The 21,517-nt window shown below is 36.9% G+C and overlaps 1 protein-coding gene across 1 annotated transcript in view; it reads left to right on the top strand.

The window, feature by feature from the left end:
* Positions 1 to 21,517, top strand: part of nyap2a (neuronal tyrosine-phosphorylated phosphoinositide-3-kinase adaptor 2a) — a 76,419-nt gene that overhangs the window by 33,693 nt on the left and 21,209 nt on the right. The window contains 2 exon segments of the mRNA XM_056473037.1: positions 16,332 to 16,520; positions 16,523 to 17,509. Of these exon segments, the coding sequence (XP_056329012.1) occupies positions 16,332 to 16,520; positions 16,523 to 17,509 (1,176 nt within the window).

Below are 21,517 nucleotides of genomic sequence, written 5' to 3'. Positions count from 1 at the left end.
CTTAACTTGATCTTTTTACTGAGCCGGGCTTATTTCAAGAGCTATCCTTTCTAATTCAAAGCAGAAGCGCACATTACAGCACACCTAACCCCACTCCAGCACTTGACCCCGTTTTATAATGTTCGCAGCCTCGTTTAGACTACATTAACCCTCAAAACATCAGACGGCTCTTTGCAGTGAAATTTGAAACGCAGCCAATTTTTACTGTACTATATAGAACACATCAACCTGTTAGTAGATTCAACCTCAGACTTATTTTGCCGGGAAACTGTGATACAGTTTTAGGGGATTGTTTGTTTCAAAGAGCAGTGTTTATTTAAATTAGATTTCATTTTGTTCGTAATAAAATACAAATTATTTTATTGAACATAATAAAATAATGTTCTTAATTTTGACTAGTTTAAAATGATAGTTCACAAAAAATTATTACAATTTACTCACTCACTATTTACTCAACACTGTGGGGTTTTTTTCTGTCGAACATAGTAGTAAAAATAAATGAAAGTCTATGGTTACATGTTTCCACCTTTCTTCAAATTATCTTATTTTTATCTTCTTGTTTATTTTTCTGTCGAACAAAAGAAGATATTTTAAACAGTGCTGAAAAACTGTAACCATTGTGTTCCATAGTAAGAAAAATCAATGGAAGTCAATGGTAACAGGTAACAGGTTTCCAACATTCTTCAAAATGTGTTCTTTTTATCTTCTTGTTTTTTTTTTTTTTTTGTTTTGTTTTTTTTTGTCAAACACAAAAGAAAATATTTTGAAGAATGCTGAAAACATGTAACCATTGACTTCCACAGTAAGAAAAACCAATGGAAGTCAATGGTTACAGGTTAACACCTTTCTTTAAAATACCTTTTTATCTTCTTGTTTTTTTTTTTTTTTGTTTTTTTTTGTCAAACACAAAAGAAAATATTTTGAAGAATGCTGAAAACATGTAACCATTGACTTCCATAGTAAAAAAAACCCAATGCAAGTCAATGGTTACAGGTTATCACCTTTCTTCATAATATCTTTTTATCTTCTTGGATTTTTTTTTTTTTTTTTTTTTTTTTTGAACACAAAAGAAGATATTTTAAAGAAAGGTGAAAACCTGTAACCATTGACTTCCATAGTTAGAAAAACCGATGGAAGTCAATGGTTACAGGTTTCCACCTCTCTTCAAAATATATTCTTTTTATCTTATTGGTTTCTATTTTCTGTCAAACACAAAAGAAGATATTTTGAAGAATTCTGAAAGCCTGTAACTATTGACTTCCATAGTAGGGAAAACCATAGGAGGTCAATGGTTACAAGTTTTCAGCTTTCTTCAAAATATCTTCTTTTGTGTTTGACAGAAGAAAGAAACATCACTTAATGGAAATTTTTAAAAAATTAATTTTGCTAATAATTTGCCATTTGTAAACATTTGTAGAACAGGAAACACTTAACTACTTCAAACAAATATCTCATCTTTTTTTATACATACAGTATGTTTTCTTTTCTTCTTTTCATATCAAGAACATATTTACGGTTCAAGTCTGTAATGCTGTGATGTCTCTATGTCCGAGTAATAATCTGTAGACAGAGACAGAGAGATTGCGGGGGGTTTTGTGTGTTTTACTCACTTTAGCTTCAGGCTCTTTGGCATTTCCACCACACCAAGGATTATTCCTCCAGAGAAGCCTCAAAGAGCTCAACATTTCTCCTCCTCCTCTTCTCCTCTCTTTTTTCTCTCCCTCGAGTTCCATCAGATCTACACTTCCCCCATCTTCATCCATCCTTCACTTTTAAGCCTTCTTTTCCCACCTTAATTTGGCACCCTATTTGTTTTCCTCATCGCTGTTGTGTCTTTTATCTCACTCATTTATATATTCTCAAAGACCCGCCCCCTTTTCCTTCATCCAAATGTATACTATGATATGATATAACTTCCAAATACATGAAATAGAAAAGTCTTTCTCCATCTGTCTTCCCTTTTTTTCTTCATATTGTGGCACAATTGATGTCGTCACCTTGGAATTATAAGGTTCTATCTGCGTTCTGAATGATTTTGAGATTTTGAGCTTAAAAGTTTTTGCATTCCATAGCAAACAGTATGTGTGTAACATTTGTTTTTTTTAATAAAAAGTATTAAAATGTAAGCAACTTATACAAAAACTTCCCATAATGTAAATAAGTTGTCATTTAATATGTCAATAACTCAATTTTGACAAAAATGTCAGATAGAACCTTATAATTCTAAGGTGACGATGTATTAATTTCATCATTTCATTTTCTTTTCGACTTAGTCCCTTTATTTATCAGGGGTCGCCACAGCGGAATGTACCACCAACTTATCCAGCATATGTTTTATGCAGTGGATGCCCGTCCAGCTGCAACCCATCACTGGTTCATTCACACACATACACTACGAACAATTTAGCTTCCCCAATTCACCTGTACCACATGTCTTTGGACTTGAAACCGGAACACCTGGAGGAAACCCACACGAACACAGGGAGAATATTCAAACTCCACACAGAAATGCCAACTGACCCAGTCGAGGCTCAAACCAGCTACCTTTTTGCTGTGAGGCGATCGTGCTACCCACTGTGCGATTCTAAAATACCGTATAGTATTCATTAAACTTTTTGATATTACATGTGCATCTGATACCAAATTTTCTATTCATTCATTTTCTTTTCAGCTTAGTCTCTTTATACTTCAGGGGTTGCCACAGCGGAACGAACCACTAATTTTTCCTTTCAATCACTGCCAAATGCGGAATAATATTATTGTTTTAGAGAAAATGTTCTTTGCTTTTTCTACACTTACACATTGGTACCAGGGTACAAGTATATGGAGAAACAATGGTACATTGATATACTACATGGTATTGATTGACTACCATGATATTTACAGGTAAATAGTAGTAAATATACACTATGGAACTTCCACATAAATATCTAAAAGAACCAACACTCGGGTATGAATCTGATTATATCCCCTTATCTTCTATATGATCCCTCTTAAAAAAATCTGTACTAGTATGGTTTTAGATGGAACAACTTTGGTTATTATCATAGGTGTTATTGCCTATATGTATCAAAGCAATTATATGATATTCACAACACTATGGAATTCATAAGGTAAATTACAAAAAAGATTTAAATATGGTGCATGTGCAAAAATGCAATAATACATTTGATAAAAGGCTGTGTGATACTAAAGAAAAATGCAATACTTTATATGTGTTATAATCACCAGCATCTAGCAGTTGCAGATCGCTTGAGAACTACAAATCTGACACTTTATCGAACTACAAATCCCATCATGCCAGGCACTCACACACCAGTTCTAGATCACCTATTGATTTCACACACACAGCTGCAGATCATCCTCACTAATTACTTGGACTACTTAAGCACCACAGAGACATTCATTCCTTGCTCAGTATTGTTTCTGTGTTCCCTCTCTGGTTTCTGATTATTGAACTGTGTTTTTGGATTGTTTTCTGCCTGCCCTGACTTTTACCTGTTGCTTAGACTACTCATTTTGGATTGCCATTGCTATTTATGTTTTGTTTTTTTTCTGTTTTGACCCCTGCCTCCCTGACCATTCACTAAATAAAGCTGCATATGGAACTCCATCTCTGCGTCGTTACATAATGTGACATGATATGTTATCAAATTATATAACTAAGTAAGCGATAAATCTATAACTTCGGAAAGTGAATATCCATGTTTTACTATTGCATAAACCAAATTTGGACAGAAAACAACAAAACAAAACCTGCATTTTCACTCAGCTTCGTTTCAGAGATGCACATTGATATAATTTCATCGCCTGATGTGCTGAAAAGTCTTTCAGAGGATGTGCTGATGGCAGCTACACAGAGACACTTTTGTATTAAATCACTCATTTACAGCATACCACTGTGATATGTACATCACAATGTTTGCGATGTTTCTATAATTCCAATATTTTGTGCCGACCCTAATTTGATCAGTTTTTTTTATTAATCTAACCAAAATATACTTTGGTGGAACCATGGTACAGTGATGGTGGTCTCAGATGTATGCATCATTTTAAGTAAATACCATATTCACATAAACTACATTTTTATATACATCATACTTCCATAGAGCAAATACCATGCCATTACTATATTCCATCCGAAAACATGTATTTATTTTTAGAAAGTACTCATTTGCTTTTTCTATTTGGTATATCAGGCACCCAGTGGTGTAAAGTAACACATTACAAAAATACTCAAGTAGTTTCTCTCAGAAAATTGCAATTTACTTAGTTGTTTTAAAACTGTGTACTTTTACTTTCCCTTGAGTACATTTTTAGTGCAGTATTGGTACTTTTACTCCACTACTTTCCTTTAATCTGAAGTAACTATTTTTTCCTGTCTATGGGGATTAGAAAAATCTGTCCTGTAATTCCTGTCCAATCAAATCACACATAGAGGTAAATCACATCATAATGAACTACCTCAGGACATGGGCGATTTATAATTGCAGCAAACTGTTTGGAAGCATTAAAAGCGTCCAAGAAGATGTCCAAAATCTTTACACGCATTGACCCAGAGGCTGTTTAGATGCATGTCACTGATGAGAAGATGATGAATGTTTAATGTATGATGACCGAAATGGCCTTAAACACCCAGCAGGCACAAGACATCAACATGACTTCAGATTGACATTGTACCCCAACGTCGTGGGGACGCTGCATTTTGTTTGGAAATGGAAATCGGGTTGACATTAGAACCCAACGCCAGGCTGACGTCAATGTCCAACGTCCAACCTGAAATCAACATCTATTGATGTTACAGCTTGACGTTGTGTGGACGTTACCACTATGACGTCTGTCAAACGTTAGATTTTGGTTACCATACCTGACGAATAAATGTCAGTATTTGACGTCAATATGACGTTGGTTAAAGATGTTGGTTCGACGTTGGATTTTGGTGACCTTTTAACACAACCTAAAATCAACAAAATATCAACGTCATTTGAAGTCATCATTGGACAACAAATTAACTTTATCTTTCGACGCTGGCTAGACATTGAATTTTGGTCACCTGACATCACAACCTACAGCTGAAGTCAGAATTATAAGCTCCCCTTGCAATTTTTTTCTTTTTTAAATATTTCTCAAATGATGTTCAACAGAGCAAGGAAATTTTCTCGGTATGTCTGATAAAATTTTTTCTTCTGGAGAAAGTTTTATTTAGGCTACAATAAAAGCAGTTTTTAATTTTTAAACACCATTTTAAGGTCAAAAATTTTTGCCCCTTTAAGCTATATTTTTTTCAATAGTCTAGAGTAAAACTCAAGCACAAAACCAAGCAAATCCCACGTTTGAACCTTGGCAAGACACAATTGCTCACTAGAGACACAAAACCCAATGCCACCTCACAATCAAAGCTGATGAAATTCCCTCGCCCATAGCGCCTGCTTATTGACGTCGAAGTTTTCCATTGAGAGCAATGGAGTAGCCTGCAAATTGAAAAACAAAGCTAAAATGTCAAGTACCCTCTACTCTGTGCGTCAAGGGGTTATGACCAGCCATCAACATGTGACGATTTGGGAGTGAGAATGTGAAGCAATATGTGCAGAGAAACAACGCAATACCACATTGAAAATACATAAAATAATAAATTAATTAGTAAAATGTAGTGCTCCACTTAAATTCTTCCCCAATCTTATGCTTATTAGCTTTCTCATTGTTTGTGTCAGCTAGCATGTGTATGTTAGTTTGTGTTGTGTGTTTACCTACTAGCAAGGGAACATGTAGCAGTATGTGGAGAAACAAACCAATACCACATTTTAAAAAACATGGTAAACTGTGGATCTCTACTTAAATTCGTCCTCAATCTTATGTCTGTTAGCAGTTTGTGTCAACTAGCATGTGGATGTTAGTGTGTGTTATATGTTTATCTACTAGCACGGGAACATGTAGCACTATATGGGGAGAAACAAAGTAGTACCATAAAAAACACAGTAAAATGTTGTGTTCTACTTAAATTCTTCCTCAATCTTATGTCTGTTAGCTTTCTGATTGTTTGTGTCAACTAGCATGTGTATAATAATGTGTGTTACGTGTTGACCAACTAGCAAGGGAACATGTAGCAGTGTATGCCGAGATACAAAGCAGTCCTATATAATAAAAATTATGGTAATATGTGGTGCTCTAATTAAATTAATTCTCAAGCTTATATCTATTAGCTTTCTAGTTGTTTGTGTCAACTAGCATGTGTATTTTAGTGTGTGTTAGGTGTTGACCTAGTAGCAAGGGAACATGTAGCAGTATACGTGGAGTAACAAACCAGTACCACATATAAAAAAACATGGTAAAATGCAGTGCTCTACTTAAATTCTTCCTCATAGTTATGTCTGTTAGCTTTCAGGTTGTTTGTGTCAACTAGCATGTGTATAGTAATGTGTGTAATGTGTTGACCTACTAGCAAGGGAACATGTAGCAGTACATGTGGAGATGCAAAGAAGTACAATATAATAAAAAACATGGTAAAATGTGGTGCTCTAATAAAATTTTTCCTCAATCCCATGTCTATTAGCTTTCTAGCTGTTTGTGTCAGCTAGTATGTGTATGTTAGTGTGTGCTGTGTGTTGACCTATTAGCAAGTGAACATGTAGCAGTATATGTGGAGAAACAAACCAGTACCACATTTTTAAAAACATGGTAAAATGTGGTGCTCTACTTAAATTATTCCTCAATCGTATGTCTGTTAGCTTTCTAGTTGTTTGTGTCAACTAGCATGTGTATGTTAGTGTGTGTTATATGTTTATCTACTAGCAAGGGAACATGTAGCAGTGTATGTGGAGAAACAAACCAGTACCATATTTAAAAAAAACATGGTAAAATGTGGTGCTCTAATAAAATTTTTCCTCAATCCCATGTCTATTAGCTTTCTAGCTGTTTGTGTCAGCTAGTATGTGTATGTTAGTGTGTGCTATGTGTTGACCTACTAGCAAGTGAACATGTAGCAGTATATGCGGAGAAACAAACCAGTACCACATTTTAAAAAACATGGTAAAATGTGGTGCTCTACTTAAATTATTCCTCAATCGTATGTCTGTTAGCTTTCTAGTTGTTTGTGTCAACTAGCATGTGTATGTTAGTGTGTGTTATATGTTTATCTACTAGCAAGGGAACATGTAGCACTTTATGAGGAGAAACAAACCAGTACCATATTTAAAAAACATGGTAAAATGCAGTGTTCTACTTAAATTCTTCCTCAATCTTATGTCTGTTAGCTTTCTAGTTGTTTGTGTCAGCTAGCATGTGTATGTTAGTGTGTGTTATGTGCTGACCTACTAGCAAGGAAACATGTAGCAGTATATGTGGAGATACAAAGCAGTACCATATAATAAAACGTGGTAAACTGTGGTGCATTACATAAATTTTTCCTCAATCGTATGTCTACTAGCTTTCTAGTTGTTTGTGTGGGCCAGCATGTGTATGTTAGTGTGTGTTATGTGTTGACCTACTAGCAAGGGGACATGTAGCAGTATATGTGGAGATACAAAGCAGTACTATATAATAAAAAACATGGTAAAATGTGGTGCTCTACTTAAATTCTTCCTCAATCTTATGTATGTTAGCTTTCTGGCTGTTTGTGTCAGCTAGCATGTGTATGTTAGTGTGTGTTATGTGTTGACCAACCGGCAAGGGAACATGTATGTCCTATATATAGCTAGTGACACACATGCAAAACTTTAATAAGTCATGATGAGTGTTCTTTAAACAGAATTGAATTAAACTTAATGACATGTGGCATGTGGCGTCCCTGTAGGGCGTGTATCTGTGCCATATATCTTATTGGCAGAGACGATTTCGCTTCTAATTTAGAGAGAAATCAAAATAAATGCATTATCGCAAGCGTACAAACACAGATAAGCATCTATATTAAATCAGCAGCGTAATACTAGATAAGAGATCCAACGTTCATATCATCTGATGATGGGAAACAACATCACAAGGCGGTTTCTGCTTCAAAGAGAAAGGGAGGGACAGAAAGAGAGATGGATGTGCTGTGAAAGGAAGGTACATCATGCACCTGCTGTCCTCTGGAACACAGTGCCCTATATTTCCCAGTGTCACAGTGATCAAAATCACTTACAAAACACAACACACACACACACATGCATCAACACACATCTACAGGCATATGCGCACCCAATAGTGCTTCTGCTTTTGGAGCAGGGGGCATCGACACCAACTATAAAACTTCATTTACTAAACAAAAGCAGTACTATTTGTCCAAATGTTTTAGGATTTGTTAGTAAAATCTTTAGAAAGAGATTACTCTGAAACCCTAGGCCCTATCATACACCCGGCGCAATAAGGCGCATGACATGTTTGGCCAAATTTGTTGCTATTTTCAGACCAGCGCTGCTGTAATTTTCACGTTTTGCACCACATTGTTTAAATAGCAAATCTGTTTGTGCCACTTTGTGCAATCATGTGTGTGTGTCGGTATATCAAAGAGGTGTGTTAAGACCAACCCAGCCTCATTCTGAAAACCTACCTCTATATACATTTCTGGAGACTGCAAAATACGTCCTAGGAGGTTTTTGTTTTTCGTGAATCCACGAGAGGCCGCTGTGTATGCTTTTTGAGATCTCAAATTTCTATCGCGAGTGCCATTCGAGCCTGCTGTTCTTGCATAATTCCACCAGAGGCCGCTGTTGACTGACTGTTTGACTGACTTACTGATCGACCAATCGACTGAAACTTTGCAAGTACATGTCAACTTAAACTAACCCTAACCCCAACCTAACAGTCTACTTATAATCTAATGTGAATTAGTTGGCATGTAGATGCAATGTAACTTAAATTCAACAAACGGACCACAAAATAGTGTGACCAAAATGATTTCTAAATTGAATGATTCAAATTTAAACGCTTGCAAACGATTTCCGAATTTCACATTATAGTTGTAAAATAATTATTTTAACAATTTTTAGCTGATCAATCACTGCTAACCCTGCAACAAAGTTTCATATTGACTTGAATATGCTACTTTTCACTTTCAAGGCACTGCAGAATCTTGTTCCTCAATATCTCACCGAACTTCTCCATATTTATACCCCTTCTCGCATTCTTAGATCAGCCAAAACTTTCTCCCTGGTGCCACATCGCACTCGATTAAGCACAATGGGAGCCAGATCTTTTAGCTCCACAGCTACGCGGCTATGGAACTCGCTTCCCCTGGACCTAAGGAGCAGTGATAATTTTCACACTTTCAAATCTCATCTCCTACAACTCCTTACATGCATTTAAAATTTAGTTTGGCAGCATTTTATATATTGTTTTCATTTATTCTGGTACGGCTGTTGATGCTTGTTGTAAGGTGACCTTGTGTGTCCAGAAAGGCGCCATTTACAAATAAAGTGTATTATTATTATTATTATTATTTGTGTACAGAGAACACAATAGAAAAACTAGATATCAAGGTCACACATTAGGAATTCATTCTCGCTAATTCATTTATGGCCTCGTTTTTGTTCATGTGTTCCAGAATTTTACTTTAATGGATAATAATTCACCCAAAATTTAAAATGTAATCACTATTTACTCGCCCTTAAGTGGTTTAAACCTTTATGAGTTTCTTTTTTTCTGTTGAACACAAAAGAAGAAATGTAGAAAAAAGCTGAAATCCTATAACCATTGTCTTCCAGAGGAAAAACAAATACTGTGGAAGTCAATGGTTACAGGTTTCCAGCTTACTTTAAATCTTCTTTTCTGTTCAACAGATGAAAGTCAAACAAATTTGGAACAAGTGAAGGATGAGTAAATGATGGCAGAATTTTCAGTTCTGGGTCTCATTCAGTTCTAAATGATTAAACAAACGAAGAAGTGATGAGGGCGGCACGGTGGCTCAGTGGTTAGCACTGTCACCTCACAGCAAGAAGGTCATTGGTTCAATCTCTGGCTGGGTTAATTTGCATTCCCCATGTTGGCATTGGTTTCCTTTAGGTTCTCCGGTTTCCCCCAAAGTCCAAAGACATGCGCTATAGGTGAATTGGGGAAACTGAATTGGCCGTAGTGTGCGAGTGTGAATGTGAGATTATTTTGGTATTTCCTAGTACTGGGTTGCTGCTGGAAGGGCATCCGCTGCGTAAAATATGTGCTGGATAAGTTAGCGGTTCATTCTGCTGTGGTGACCCCAAATTAATAAAGGGACTAAGCAGAAGGAAAATAAATGAATGAGGAAGTGATGAATGATGACTGCTCCAAAATATTTGACAATTTAATTGTATGCGATTTGAATTTTGATAAAATTTACCCAATATTACCTATATTTGTGACTTGAAACTACATTACCCATTTGCTGTACTGAAAATTCTACCCATAATAGTTGCAGCGTGAATTGAATAAACTAAATTGGCCGTAGTGTATTGAGTGTGTGTGTGAATGAGTATATATGGGTGTTTCCCAGTACTGGGTTGCGGCTGTAAGGGCATCCGCTGTGTAAAACATATGCCGGAATAGTTGACGATTCATTCCACTGTGGCGATCTCTGATAAATTAGGGACTAAGCTGAAGGAAAATGAATGAATGAATGAATGAATAAGATTTAAATTTAGCGAGTTCTAGATTTGTGCTTTGCTCTTAATAATAGATTTCTGGTGTGATTTCCGAGTTATATATATATAAATAATATAGATATAAAAAACATGCTCTTTTAAGGCCTACAAACTTGTGTGTAAATTTGCTGAGGGAACACAAGCCACACTGTCCTCTTTCTGTCACTCAGCTCAGACAATCTGATCTCAGAGTCTTTCACTGAATGAGAAGTCAAATCATTTTGTCATTCTTGCTGACTTTTTCATCTGCGTGTCACAGAGTTCCAACACAATGCTGAAATAAACCCCAGTCATGTCCTTTACATAACATAAAGCCACTCACGCACACTCACACAGGGATGCAGAGTCTCTAGAGAGTGACGTAATTATAGCTTCAGCCAGCTTTACGCAAGATTAAAAATTAGCATACATCCCATGCTGCCCCATTAACTATTACTTGCGCTTGCTGTTGGCAATAGGCACACTAACAGAAACACACACACATGCACACGGCCACTGCTGGAAGAAACGGGTCACTCAAGTTACCCTTTGCTGATGTGGGGAGAACTGACAGAAAGATGGAGTATGAGCGAGTGAGTAAACAAGAGGGGGAGGACGGAGGAGAAACTGAAACAGCCGCTATCCACTGAGATGATTAGTCAGGATGAAATTCATTCATGAAGTTAAAATGACCTAGTTTCTGCCTCACTCACTCATTGTGTGTCTGTTTGTATGTGTGTGTGCATGGCTGTTTGATTATTCCAGGCACTCCTCTCGCCACAGTCAGAAAGCAAAGCCTAGCAGCTCTACAGGCTGACATCAACAGTTACTGGCAGTAATGTGCTCAGGCTGTGTTTCAGTTGCCCCTAAGTGCCCTGCTAAGTGATCTTCATAGGGAATTCAGCATTGGAAATAAATGTATATGACCAAGATCATATAAAGGCAACACTTTTTTATTTTGGTATTGACAAAAACAGTACTGATTATATTGAAATCATACTGTATGTGAACTAAACGAATAATCATATTATTATAGTCACTTGTTCGTTTATATATTTAATCTTGTTGTTATAGTAGTGCTTGATTAAAATAGATTTATTCTGTAAGCTGATGGCATCCAAATATGAAACGCTGTCATGTAGAAATTTGTTTCCATAAAATAACCCAAAAAGGTGCCATGTTTTCAGTCATGTTTATTTATATATTCTAAAATATTTATATGTGTATATATATTTATACAACAGTTCTGTCTGGTTCTCGAACCTGATTGGCTGATAGCCGTGCGATATTCTGCAATATCAGAACTCGTACAGCCTCCTACCCTTCTGTATTACTCCGCCCACATAGAGTGACAGCAGATCAATAAACTCATTACAGTTTGACAAATATTGCAGCTGTTGGACAACATAATGTACTTTTGAAGCTTTTTTTAGTCAAGAATGTAGTTGGTTAGATTGCAGCTATGTAGTTTATCTATAAGGATAGTGCCTGTTTTACATCATTTCTGAGAGACAGCGCGTCAGATATGTTCCTTGAAATTTCACAGTGTCATCTAGTGGTCAGGAAATCTCTTGAAAAACGGCTAATTTTGATTTTAACCTTACAGTTTGGTCAAAAATCACAAGACTGGTCTCTGAAGATTCAACAAGTTAAATGATGATGAAGAATGATGCCCATTTTTTGGGGTTTTGGGTTTTGCCATAAATGTTATATTTTATGACTGCATTAGTGTATCATTGCGAAACTTGATGCTTCTTTGGAATCTTGCGCTGAAAGTACAAAAAATTAGCAAAAAATTAGCAAAACAGTAGCAAAACAGTAGCAAAAAAGTATAATTTGTTTAGTTTTGGATTTCGCCATAAGTGTTATATTTTACGATCGCATTAGTGTATCATTGCGAAAACTTCATGCTTCTTTGGAATCTTGCACTGAAAGTATAGAAAAATTATCAAAACAGCATCGGTGGCTATTGGCCTGTCAATGAGCAAAGAAAGTTAACATTGTCCATCCACAAGATGGCGACAGAGACTGCATAATAAGCCCTTAGAGGAGAAAAACTCAGCGTAAATTTGAAACTACAGCTGATCAAATCATTATTAAATTGGTGAGTGACATTCCAAGTCGATCTCTCTCTTTTTTATGTTGCAGTGCTGTATTTATAGCATAGTAATTGTGTGTGGGATGGGATTCACATATCAGGAATGTGTATTTTGTGTTGGCCACTCTTTGTATAACCCTGAGTTACTTTTTGGCCGGCCATCTGTTTGTTTCTAATGAGTCTCCCGTTTTCGTTACTGCAGACTAGTTCAGTAAAAAGAAAGAAAGAAGAAATGCCTGCATGTGTTTAGCATTTTTCCTTATAGCAAACAAAACAGTAATCTGGTAGTGATTGCGTTGCTTTGGCTTTTTCGAGGATAATTATTGTAATCTACCGATTGCAACAGAGAAACACTGGGGAATCTCTGTAAACTGATGGCATTTCATGCCATTCAGCCTTATAATCTTAAAATGAGAGAAAATTCCCGTTTTCTGATCACTTTAGACATTACGCTAGAGAATCATTCAAACACTAGTTTAATTGTTTTTTTTTTTTCTCCTTTTTTAAACATTTCCCAAATGATGTTTAACAGAACAAGGAAATTTTCACAGTATGTTTCATAATATTTTTTCTTCTGGAGAAAGTCTTATTTGTTTTATTTTGACTTGAATAAAAACAATTTAAAAATTTTTAATAACCATTTTAAGGTCAAAATTATTAGCCCCTTTAAGCTATATATTTTTTCGATAGTCTACAGAACAAACCATTTGGGGGGGGCTAATAATTCAGGGGGGCTAATAATTGTATACATGTATACATGTACAATTGTATACATTATATATACATGTATACATGTACAATTGTATACATTATATATACACATGTATACATGTACAATTGTATACATTATATATACATGTATACACACAGTTGAAGTGTGTGTATATATATATATATATATATATATATATATATATATATATATATATATATATATATATATATATATATATATATATATATATACGCGTTATATTGTACACTTATATGTACTACTAATATAAATATTATTATTATTATTTTTAGTAGTAGTAGTATTAGTAGAAATAGTAGAAGTACTATTAAAATACATTCATCAGTATTTACAAGATGTCATAAAAAGTGAATTCAGATACAGATACCGCCTACTTGGTGTCCATGAGATAGTGAACACTTCATATAAGCTATTTGAATCTGAATACAGCTGCACACATATTGAGCGTGACCTGCTTCCTTCATTCCTCTGCACTGCTAGCTCAACTGTATATAATTAATCCTGTCTCAAGCAGAGTGTTAAACTCCATTCTCACTAAAAGTCCTGGGAGAAGCCTATTAACTCACTTCATAACCGCACACATTCAGGATTAGTGACTGTACTGAGAGGCCAGCCCAGTGGTGAGATGTGATGCGAGCAGAACGAATAAAATGTGATGCATAAAAAACGATCATATGGACAATAGAGCAGTAATGGCCCTGTGCAGCCCAATATATGACTTTGTGGCTCAGCACTGACATTATAATACAAGCTGACTTGGCCAACCATTACTGCTAGAACTTCGTGTTTAAATATGCCATGACCACAATGATAATTTCACAGTGTCATCTAGTGGTCAGGAAATCTCTTGAAAAATGGTTGAACTTTATTATAACTTCGCAGTTTGTTTAGCAGTTTGGTCAAAAATCACAAGACTGGTCTCACAAGATTCGGAGCAGCACACCAAGTGTTGAATGATACGCAGTTTTCCTTTAGATCCATTGTTTTGTATTTTGCCTTGCCTATAATGATATGTTACAATTGCATAAGTGTATCAAAACGTAATGCTTCTTTGGAATCTCGAATCAAAAAATATCACAACCGATAGCAAAAAAGTGTCATTTGTTTAGTTTCGGATTTTGCCATAAATGTTATATTTTACAATCGCATTAGTGTAGCATTGCAAAACTTGATGCTTCTTTGAAATCTTGCACTGAAAGTACAAAACAGACGCCCTAGTTTTTTGTGTGATTTTTTTGCGTTAAAAATGACTGATTTTGTGGTGGTAATTCTTAGAAATTTGCGGACAATTTTGCAAAAAAATAAAAAAATAATAAATAAATATAGATATATATAATAAATAAATAAATATATATATCTTATTTACCATATTAGGTCGTCTAATACGTTAGGTGTGCAATCTGACACAATGACAAGGTCTCTTGTCAAGACAAGATCTAAAACAGATATAAAACGATAGGGAACGCTGTATAATTTTTATGCACGAACTTACTTTCTCTCTCAGATTTCGCTCTCCGGAGCATATGTACCCCTAATCAGGAAATGCATTAGGGCTTCCCCTATCATAGCACACCTAAAACACGGATTGCCATAAAACTCGTTGCAGCGAAGCGTTTTGGTTTTCTCTCGTTAACTGCAGGGAAAGAGTCAAACGAACTCTCTTATTGATTTCATGAACACCATAAAACCAGCCATACATGTAAAGCACAAATAATGTCTTTCAATTCGGTCAAGTCCAGCGGCCATCATCCCTCAAACAATCTCCATCATTGTAAGCTGCTTGCTTTTCTGTTTGTTCAATTGCTCCATCTTTTAGATGTTTGTTCACACTTTTTTTGCAGTCTGAGGCACGCCAAATGTACAAAACGCCCAATTTGCCCCACAGGATGTCTAATCGCATCTTTGCAATGACCTCACATGTAAATAACTCACGCTTCATCCGCGTCTGCTTACTGCACAGGCTGCAAAACACCCCCTCGCCCCCATGGAATGTTTGGATTGTGAGGGAGCAGGTGAGATGTCATTTTTCGAGAGATACTCAAATACATCACGTGCGCTGCGTAAGCAACGTCTATAAGTCATATCAAAAAATTTATTACAAATTAAAATAAATATATTTTGATTATATGGCTTGGAATTTGATGTTTTATGAGATTATTTACTTTTTTGTGATTATTTTGCGTTTACTTAAGAATTTTGCAGGATCTCAAAAAATGTGCGACTTTTTGTTGATTTTGCGTTGGATTCAGTGATCGCAGAATCGTGAAAAACTAGGGGTTCTAACAAAAAAAATATCAAAACAGCACCACCTGTAGCAAAAAAGTATATTTTGTTTTTGATTAGTTTTGCCTCATATCTTCTCAGATAACGGAACCTCCAGAAAACCCACTTTTTTGAACTCCTAAATTGTTAGTCAAATTTTCATCAAATTTGACTCCAATCATCTTTAGACCAAGCTGGCTATACAGTAGTAAAGATTTAAAGTGGATCACAACCTTTCATCAAAAACTATTGAACAACACCCATTCTTGTCTTAGGACAATTTTAAAAACTTTTTTGACCCATTTCAAATGTTCACTTCTGTATAAGACCAATATATGGACTTTGTGTGGATAGACAAAACCGCATCAGTAAGTTTGATGACATGTTGCCAATCTGCATTCCAATCTCCCAATCCTAATTCTACCCCAAAACTTAAAAACTAAAACGTATTAATGTAAATGAGGCCTTAATCTCTTCAAAGTTCTAAACTTAATATAACGTGTCATTAGTATGATTTTAATTTCAATTTTTTTTTTGTACTTTTGTTTTTTCATAGCTTTTTATGCATTCTTTGCTCAACACACTATGTTGTGTTTGTCATCGGCATTGCTGCAGCTATATTTCTAAAACATTTTCTTTCTCTCACCCACAGCATCCAAATCCCGCCCCTGCAGTGAGGAGTATCGTCGCATGCCTCCACCCAAACCCAAACGCAACCCCAACACCCAGCTCAGCACATCTTTCGACGAGTCTTACATTCAACACCACAGCAGCAAAGGTAAATCTGCCTCTCTGCCGCGTGCAAGCAAAAAGAAGTCGGCATCTCAGAATCAAAGCCCGGCCCCGACACTGACGATGAGACAGAGCCTGTATATATAGAGATGGTGGGAAACATCCTACGAGACTTCAGTCGGATTGCTGGAGCAAATGGAGACGAAGAGGACGACCAAGGGGAAAGTGTGTACGAGGAGATGAAATACCCTGCCTATGATGACCTACCTTCATCTTTAGACCACGGGCAGTCACGATGGGAGCAGTGTCCAACACCTATGGTGCCGGAAGTAGAACTTACTCGACCTACCACACCACGTGGTTCACTCTGTGATATTCCAGCCCCGTTCCCAAATCTGCTTTCCCATCGTCCGCCTCTACTTGTATTCCCACCGGCACCAGCCCAATGTTCCCCTAATTCCGATGAATCTCCTCTTACTCCACTGGATGTCACCAAACTGCCCATGTTTGATAATGTGGGAATTGTGAAACCCGGTGCATCCCCAACTGGCACCGAACCACAGCCAGAAGTGCAGCAGCAGGTGTCTGGTAAACACCACCACCACCACCACCACCACCATCATCACCATAAGAAGTCAGCTGAGACTAAGGAACAACAAACAATCACAGCATCAGGACGGTCGTCTGCTCCACCTCTAACATCTGCACTGTATAAAAGCGGCGGGTCGTCTACAGCACACGGTTATCCGCGGAGCCACTCTGCTTGTCCGTCACCCGTCAGTATGGGACGTGCTTTAACGCCACTCACCCTGAAGCGTCCCCCGCCATATGACGCTCTCATGACCGGGACGATTCCTCGCAGCGCATCTGGAGTTCCTCACGGATCACGTGAAAGCGGGCGGCTGTCGAATTCTTCAAGTGTGCACGGGGGCTCCATGCAAAATGTCTCCACTGCTTCGGGTTCAAGCTCAGGGTCAGGAGGTCGAGGATGTCGTACGCCAACCAGTCCTTTGGATGAGCTCAGCAACTTGTTCTCTTCGGGACGTAGCATGTTGAAGAAAGGCTCTGGAAGCCGTAAGAGCAAAGAGTCAGCAGATGGTGAGTGAAAATTTTATAATTTTACTAGGTTGGTAAATAATAATAATAAAAATCCACACTGGTAAGTGGGCTTGACAAACCAGCAGTAGGACATTCTTACTCCTCTTCATATGCACCAGACATTTTCTTATCAACACTTGCTATTCTTAAGGCACCATTTTAACGATTTAGGCGCAAAGTCTAAAGAGCATGGCACAAAAACATTAAGGGCATGGACGAATCCACTTTTGCCATTTTAAAGACAGAAAAATACGCTCTGCGCCCAGTGCATGGTCTAACAGGGTTGTGCTTGTTCTCTTAATGAGTTATGGGTGTGTTTTGTGCGTAACGTTCATTAAACCAATCAGGCTGTATTTACACTGCAGATCTTGATGGTCAATTCTGATTTTGTGACTGTATCCGATTTTTTTGATGACCTGCTTACATCATCTTTTAAAAGTGACTCGTATCCGATCGTCTGCATTTACACAGCACACGGCAAAGGCGCAATGACCCGGAAAAAAAGAGAGGGCGCTGACTAACAGCTAAAATTTAAAGAGTGCTCTTTTCTCTATTCCTGTATGCAATCTGTTCGCAGCTTTTGACAAACTGTTTTACTGTAGTTTATAACAGAAAGGTTCTTTTTTGTTTATCTTCTTTTGATATATAGGCTTTTTTTTAAACCTTTAGGCATCTTAATGTCATGTTCATTGCGTGATTTATGCATGTGATGTATGAACTAGTTTTATATTAGTTTATATTGGTTACATGGTGGACATTGCGCTCTCTCGCTCTCGTTAATATGCTTAAATACCTGTGCTATATGACAATATAAAAGGTGTTTCAGTCCTCGTGTATGAGATTTAAGGTTTGGGACTCTGCTGAAGTCTGTTCTGAATAGAAAGTGTCAGACTAAATGTCATTCCCTACGGTTTTTCATGACGAAGTGAAAATCCGATCTACCTAATTTATCTGATATGAATCGGATCTGTGTTCTTGTGTCTGCAGTGTAAACTGCAGACACAAGAACACAGATCCGATTCATATCAGATAAATTTCCACATATGAACAAGGCCTGAATCTGATTTGAGTAAATCGGAATCTATGTGATTTGTTCCTGCTTACAAGTACACTGTTAAAATAAACATTTCTTATAATTAGCAATGTTAAAACTACTTTAATGAATGTAAAGTTCAAAGAATTTTTTGTTTAATTTAGACAAATTTTTTTATTTAAAAGGAAGAACAAGTTAAATTTGCCTTCTGTGTTTTTATATTTTTGCCCCCAAAATTTAAAATAACTTATATTAAACTATTAAATCGGCCAGTCATACTGCCAGTTTATTGGTATAATATAATATATATTTTATAAAATATGAATACATTTTTTTTTACAAATATTAAATATTGTGTGGGTAGGTAAGTGGGTAGAACAATCGCCTAACAGCAAGAAGGTCGCTGGTTCGTGCCTCGGTTGGTCAATTGGCATTTCTGTGTGGAGTTTGCATGTTCTCCCCGTGTTGACGTGGGTTTCCTCCGGGTGCGCTGGGTTCCCCCACAGTCCAAAGACATGCGGTACAGGTGAATTGGGTAGGCTAAATTGTCCATAGTGTATGTGTGTGAATGAGTGTGTATGATGTTTCCCAGTGATGGGCTGCAGCTGGAAGGGCATCTGCTGCATATAACATATGCTGAATAAGTTGGAGGTTCATTCCGCTGTGGTGACCCTAGATTAATAAAGGGACTAAGCTGAAAAGAAAATGAATGAATGAATGAATGAATAAGCATATTGCTTTAATACTGCATTCTAACATGCACGCAGTAATTGCTCTGGACTCTTTAGGATCTGTTTCACTATCAGGGACCACGCCATAACCAATGCTTGAGAAACTTTATTACGAGTTGTTTAAGAGTTGTGAGTTATAGTTATGAGGTTTGAGAAGAGAAGCATGGAATGATTATTGAGCTGGCTGGTCGGGGAGTCTCATCCAGTCTTGTCCGTCCCGTAGGTGGGGATGGAACCTTTATAAGACCTCCCCGATGCAGCCTGAGGAAGAGGTGAGGGATGTTAAGAGGTATATGGAGGGGCGGGGGGATGAAAGGTTGAGTTTAGGGAAAATGGGTGGGAAGAAGAGAGAGAATCTGAGTCAAGCGGTTTAGGGAGGGTCCACTTCCCCTAAATAGAAGACAAGGGAAGCTGTATGGTTTAGACGTGGCCCTACTTAACTTTTGTTAATTCATTAACATTTTTGTTTTGTTTTTTCAAATTGAGAGACATGTCAGCTCATCCATCATTCAAACAACAATCATATAATTGTAGACAATTAATATTGCACATCCCTAACCCCCCATAGAAAAAGTGCTTTAATTAGTAACATTCCCACATTTTCAAGCCAGTGTCTACTGGAGCAGTCAGGGTTAATGTTGGGCTATCTGGGGGCGATTGGTACATCTCAGTTACAACTTCAAAGTGAGGGATGTTGTCTCATACAGCAAAGCCTGATTGGGTTTAAAGAGCGTGTGTAATTGTCTTGAGAGCTGCAGCTATGGACTTTTTTTCACACTGTTATTTTTTCCCCTGTGTGGAGGAGAGACGACTTTCATGTCCTATTTCCACGGTCCACTTCCAATCACCCCAGGTGTGTCTGTGTGCAAGCGTGTGTGTTTGAGCTCGCAGATTAAAAATTGAGCGATCAACCTACGCACGGACTGTTCAACATGCTTATAGTGTGCAGAACAGAGAGCGAGAAAATGACCCAGATTCTCCCTCCCCAAACAGAGCCTTTTCAGATCAAACTCACAGTTGAATGTGAAGGTTGCAGATTGTTGAGCTTTTCAAATCACGATTACAGTCATAATGAATGCATTCTGATAAACACTTCAGATTAACGAGTCAAGGCTATCATTTTTGAGTCCCCAACACTTTTGAAAAATGATTTTCCATTGAACGCTGGGGTAGATTTTACAGAAATATTTCAGTCTTTCTACTTTAAAATGTCATGTTTTATTCCACTTATCATTTCTTTGTAATTAATTGTGAAATTTTCAAGCAGTCTGTGTTTGAAAACCAAATTACACTGTAAAAATGCTGGCCTCTCAATGGAGCCTCTCATGAATTTCTCAGGTGTGATTTTTTTCATGGATTTCTGCAGAGTGTAAAAATCTTGACGGTTCTGTGGGTCTCATCTATCAAATCTGAGCTTTATTTTGTATTTTCTATTGGATTCAAGTCAGGTGATTGGCTGGGCCATTCTACAGCTTGATTTTCTTTCTCTGAAAGCATTTTAGAGATTCCTTGGCTGTGTTTTGGATCATTGTCTTGTTGAAATGTCCACCCTGGTTTCATCTTTATCATCCTGCTAATGTAGATGTTGGACTGAAGCAGCTAATATTCATTTACAATGATGAAGGGCAGAGGGTTGCTGAAAAACTACTGAGAGATTTCAGCTACTGTCTGGGCTTTTCATGCCTTTCTACACCTTCCTTTTTTCATGTGTTCAATACTTTTACCCTGTGTCATTTTATTTTATTATGTATAACTTAATTTGTACACAAGTTAAATTTGTTTTCTTTGCATATTTGGATTTCTTTGGTTGTTACCAACATCCGGGAGAAAATCTCAAGATAACAGCACCATTAGGAATATGTTTTCTGAGAAAAACGGTGACATGAACAATACTTATTGTCCACGCTGTAAAGTAAATAAGAATAGTGTTAGTAAATGCAGATCAAGTGTTGACGAAAAGGATGCTCTCAAGAACAACTAAAGATTCATTTGACAACCCAGACAATAGCAATTAAAATCAACAAAGGAGCAATAATCTGTTAGTGCTATGACAATAAAACAACATTTGCTGTTCGAATTCCCAAATAAAATGCAGGGGAATTTGAAAGATTAGTCTTTGTTTCTCATCAAACGTAACAAGCCACAAAGCAATAATGTGCTGTACAAAATCAAGCAACATTTTGTTCATGTCACATTCATTAAATAGATTTGAACTACAATGAATTGAATTCATGCGTGTTCACT

The sequence above is a fragment of the Danio aesculapii genome, chromosome 15, assembly GCF_903798145.1.
Source record: "Danio aesculapii chromosome 15, fDanAes4.1, whole genome shotgun sequence".
NCBI lineage: Eukaryota > Metazoa > Chordata > Actinopteri > Cypriniformes > Danionidae > Danio > Danio aesculapii.
This window is presented reverse-complemented; position numbering and strand designations above follow the sequence as displayed.